At 60.4% G+C, this 4,642-nt stretch overlaps 1 protein-coding gene across 4 annotated transcripts in view; it reads right to left on the minus strand.

The window, feature by feature from the left end:
- TBCD (tubulin folding cofactor D) overlaps positions 1-4,642 on the minus strand; it is a 196,147-nt gene that overhangs the window by 146,287 nt on the left and 45,218 nt on the right. For 3 of the 4 annotated variants that reach the window (XM_017524704.1, XM_017524703.2, XM_037737130.1), the window contains exons 10-11: positions 2,339-2,481; positions 692-752 (exon numbers count right to left, since the gene is read on the minus strand). The exons of the other annotated variant lie outside the window; for it this stretch is intronic. In XM_017524704.1, the coding sequence (XP_017380193.1) occupies positions 692-752; positions 2,339-2,481 (204 nt within the window). The remainder of the gene's footprint in view (positions 1-691; positions 753-2,338; positions 2,482-4,642) is intronic. 4 annotated transcript variants of the gene reach the window in all.

The following is a 4,642-nucleotide window of genomic DNA, read 5'->3' on the forward strand; positions in this document are numbered from 1 at the left end:
CCTCCACAGCAGGGCCCCCCGCCCCGACACCTCAGCACCTGCCGGCCCCTGCACCTGCCTCGTCCCCTCCACAGCAGGGGCCCCCCGACACCTCAGCAACTGCCGGTCCCTGCACCTGCCTCATCTCCTCCACAGCAGGGGCCCCCCTGACACCTCAGCATCACGTGTATTTATTGCTGTCCCTGCACAGCCCCGAGCCCACGAAGCCACCAGCTCCTCCAGGCCAGGGCTCCACCAGTTATGCTCAAGGCCTGGCCCCACTGGATCTGCCCCCACGACCTCCTCGGAGGCCCGGGCTGCACATCAGCTCCCGCACGTACCTGCTCACCCCACAGAAAATGTCCCTTCCCTGAGCACCATCACTGTAGGAGCCGTGACCCCATCAGTGGGGGCACAGGGATGAGGATGTGAGAAAAATGGGAACATTTACAGGATAAACAGGCAAACCCAGCCTGCTTGTGACCTGGCAGGGCCAGCCAGGGCAGGAGGATGGAGGAGCCTGGGGCTCCGCCTCAGGAATCATCTTCACACCAACGCATAAAGTGACACGCGTCAGTTAGAGGAAGCCACGCTGCGCTCCAAAGCGCTTGGGAATCTGTATCTGTTGAATCGCACGCGAAGTTCTCCTGATTCAAAAGGCTCGGCACAGTGGCCGAGAGGCCGGCCCACTCTGCAGGGTGGCGACACCTACCCCTTGGCTGCAGACCACCGCACGACAGTGTCCTTGTCCTTCAGCCCGGCCAGCAGCTGCTCTGTAGGAAGAAGAAGGCGATGCATGGTGGTCTGCACAAAGCTCCTAGTCTTCCCGCTGTAAGGTGACCCAGCCCATGCACTACTCAGTACACACACTGGAGGGAATTACATTCAGAGTAACATTTACAGGAAAAGAACATTTCCTTCTCTGTGTTTTCAGATAATCACATAAATCCATGTTCCTAAGTTATCTGTTCCTATGAAGCAGCTCTACCCCATCAGAGCAGGCGACGGGAGCAGCTGCCTGCCCCCAGGTGAAGGCCAACATCAAGGGCCCCACCCAGGCCAGGGGAAGGGCCCACAGCTCACATGGGACCAAGGAGGGCTGGGAAAAGCTTCCTAGAGAAAACCCCTGGCCAGTGGCTGCATGAAGACGTGCTCTCTCGGGGACCAGGCCCTGGTGACAGGCTGAACCTTAAGAAGAACCACACAGAAGCCTAGAGGATGCAAGGGGGGGGTAGGGTCACATGGTGAGGACCCTGCAAGCCTCAGCAGGGTGGAAACCTGGGCCCAAGGGCACCAAGCAGCCCCGGGAAGACCTGACCGAGAAGCTCGCTGAATGACTACAGGTGAGGGTGGAGGGACAGTCTGGAGCCAGCACGGCAGCTGGAATGAGGGCAGAGGGGATTGCCTGCAGGGGATGGGAGACAGAGCGAGCCTGGGGCAGGCAGCAGACGTGGGGAAGCGGCAGACCCAGGGACCCACCTGGGATGCGGAGCCGCCCAGCACAGATACAGGCACCCACCACGCAACCTGGGAGGCCTCTGAGAAGCAAAGGTCAAGGGAAGAGCCAGAGTGCATGCTGGCTCAGGGCTGGCAACAGTGCCGCGGGCGCCCTGAGGGTCACGGTCGAGGTGGGGTGTGGACAACTCCAGGCAGAAACCTGCCCTGGAGGGAGCTGAGGGGATGTGAGCAGAGCGCGGCACAGTACAGGCGGCAAGGCCCTGCCAGCCCATCAGGAGGCTGGGAGATACTGGGAGGATGGGGGCCTCACAGGGGAGGGGACATGAGGAAGCCCTGCCTGGAGCCGGGGAAGACCTCATCCAACCCATGCAAGAGGGCGGGGCAGTGTGGGGACAGAAGCCAGTCCCAGGATGGCCGCCTCAAAGGGCTCACTTTGTTTCCCAGGCTGGTCTCTGTGCAGCAGAGGCCCCACAGGAGGGGACAGGGCAGGGGATGGAAACCCCTGCAAAGTGCAACGTGGTTTAAGGGAGTTCGAAATGGCTCCTGAGTTTAGGAGCTAAGCAGGGTTTAGGGGCAAATGAGCCAAAGACCTGAGCCCCAGGGACCCCACGTCAATTTCCTGGGAGAACTGTTTCCCGCAGACATGCCCAGCCCCTGACAGCAAGCAGGTCAGGAAGGTGGGGAGGCGGCAGGAAAAGGGGCTTCTATGGCACACAGGAAGAGACTGCCCACAGGCAGAAACAGGTAGGGTTCCAGAGCCAGAGGACGGGCAGCAGCCGTGCACTGGGCGAGGGGGACGGGGAAGGAGGAAGTGCAGTCCTGGAGCAGGTGGCGGGGGGCGGGGGAACGACACAGCCCGACAATGCCCAAGACCCGAGGCCACGGCTTAGGCCGCACACACCTATCACGCTCTCCACACCCTCTGGGACGTCGTCATCTTCATTGTCATCTGAGGTCAGGAGGGGCGGCTTCTGCTTCTGCTCACTCTGACCCTGAGTGAGGAGCTGCAGATTTGCAGCCAAAGATCGGCAGCCACGCTGATACCTGTGCAGATGAAAGCATCCTCAGATCAGCTCTGCAGCCCAAAACCTAACACACACTGTACCCTGATGACTGAAATCAATAATTTAGTGTCACTCTAAATCTCAAAGGATGCCTGCGAAAATTCCACGCGCTTTACATTTACAGAGACTGGATAAGAAGGAAAAACCCTGAGGCACCACCATCAGCACGAACCGCCAGGAAGAGCCTGGTGTGAGCCACGAAACAGGCCCCGATTCCAGAATATCCTCACCTGGTGTCCAGTTTTGATGATGGAAAATCGGGAGAGAAAGCACAATGATAAGTACACAGACCACAGGACCAGCACCTTCCCTGGGGGTGCGCTCAGCCTTCAGGACGTGCTCTGCCTCCTGACAGCCCCTTCCTGAATGGCCACCACCCAGGCCACACATAGCCCTTCATCACCAGGTCCTGCATCTCACCCACCACCAGTTCCTACATATCCTGCCTCCTGAACGCCCCTCAAAAGGCACCAATGTGCAGCCCTCTTCACACCCACTTGGGGCCTCTGCATCATCATCCCCCAGACACGCCATGAAGGGGCCACAGCACAGGCCCTGGGACCTGGATCACAGTCAGGCCTGCTGTACACCTACTTGCTGCATGGCTCTGCATGGCTCTGCATGGCTCCTGAGCCGCTCCATGCCTCCACTTCCCCCTCAGTAAAATGGGAACGCCATGCTATGCAGAGTCCCCTCCGTAAAATGGGAACACAGTGCTACGCAGAGTCCCCTCCATAAAATGGGAATGCAGTCTTAAGCAGAGAGCTGCTGTGAGGAGCAGTGAGAGGATGTGCTCAAAACATGCAGCCCAGCTCTGCACTGAGCAAGGCCCCTGTGACACAGCCACTCCTGCCAAGGGTGAGTGCAGGGCAGGCAGCCTGGCTGTGGACCCTGCTTACTGGGCCTCATGCAGAAAAGGCATCCGGTGAGAGTTTGGGGCAGACTCCCAGAGGATAAACAACCTGGGCTTCGGAGGCAGAACCAGAACTCACACCCTGGTGCTGACGCCATCAGCCTGCCTTGAATGACCCAGCCTAGGTCTCTGGGACTCAGTTTCCAAGTCTAGCAAACAGGGAGAGTCAGGGCAGTTTCCCAGATGGCCCCACACCCCCGCCTCCCAGCATTCCTCTCCATGGGGTGTGGCCTGGGCCCAGAGATTCCCTCCCCAAGAACAGAACACACAGAAGCCAGAGCTGCCTCCATCCAAAAGGCGTGGCTTCCACCACCTCTCTCAGCCTCCAATGAAGCCGGCTGCCACACTGTGTGCTGCCCTGTGGAGGGGCCCATGTGGTAAGGACTTCGAACGGGTCCCAGCCAACAGCCCACAAGGCACCAGGTCCCAAAGACAACCCATGAGGAGCCTGGAAGCAGACCCTCCCCAACGCAGGCCTTGAGATGGCAGCGGCCCGGCCAGTGCCTTCACGAAGCCCCAGAAGAGACCCTGACTGGGGACCTGGCTGAGCCACGTCCCGATCCCAAACCCACCCAAACTGAGGAAAAAGCACACTATTTAAGCTGCTAAGTTTAGGGGTGCACTGTCATGAAGAATAACTGGAATGTATGAAGAGAGTGTCATCAGCCATCACAGGACCGTGGCCGACACCATCGAGCACCCGGCAAGACAATGGCACACGGGCAGGCGCACCCCAGCCCCCACTCTCCCCAACACCCCACAGGCAGGCACACCCAGCCCCCACTCTTCCCAACACCCCACAGGCAGGCACACCCCGGCCTCCACTCTCCCCTAACGCCGCACAGGCAGGCACACCCCGGCCCCCACTCTCCCCTAACACCGCACAGGCAGGCACGTTCCAGCCCCTACTCTCCCCTAACACCCCGCAGGTGGAAGCACCCCAGCCCCCAGTCTCCCCTAACACCCCGCAGGTGGGCGCACCCCAGCCCCCAGTCTCCCCTAACACCCCATGGATGGGTGCACCCCAGCCCCCACTCTCCCCAACACCCCACGGGTGGGCACACCCGGGCTCCCACTCTCCCCAACGCCCCACAGGCGAGCACACTCCGGCCCCTACTCTATCCTAACACCCCACAGGTGGGAGCACCCCAGCCCCCAGTCTGCCGTAACACCCCACAGGTGAGTGTATCCTGGCCCCCAGTCTCCCCAACACCCCACATGCAGTGCA

The sequence above is a fragment of the Cebus imitator genome, unplaced genomic scaffold (genome assembly GCF_001604975.1).
Source record: "Cebus imitator isolate Cc_AM_T3 unplaced genomic scaffold, Cebus_imitator-1.0 Scaffold36, whole genome shotgun sequence".
Lineage (NCBI taxonomy): Eukaryota > Metazoa > Chordata > Mammalia > Primates > Cebidae > Cebus > Cebus imitator.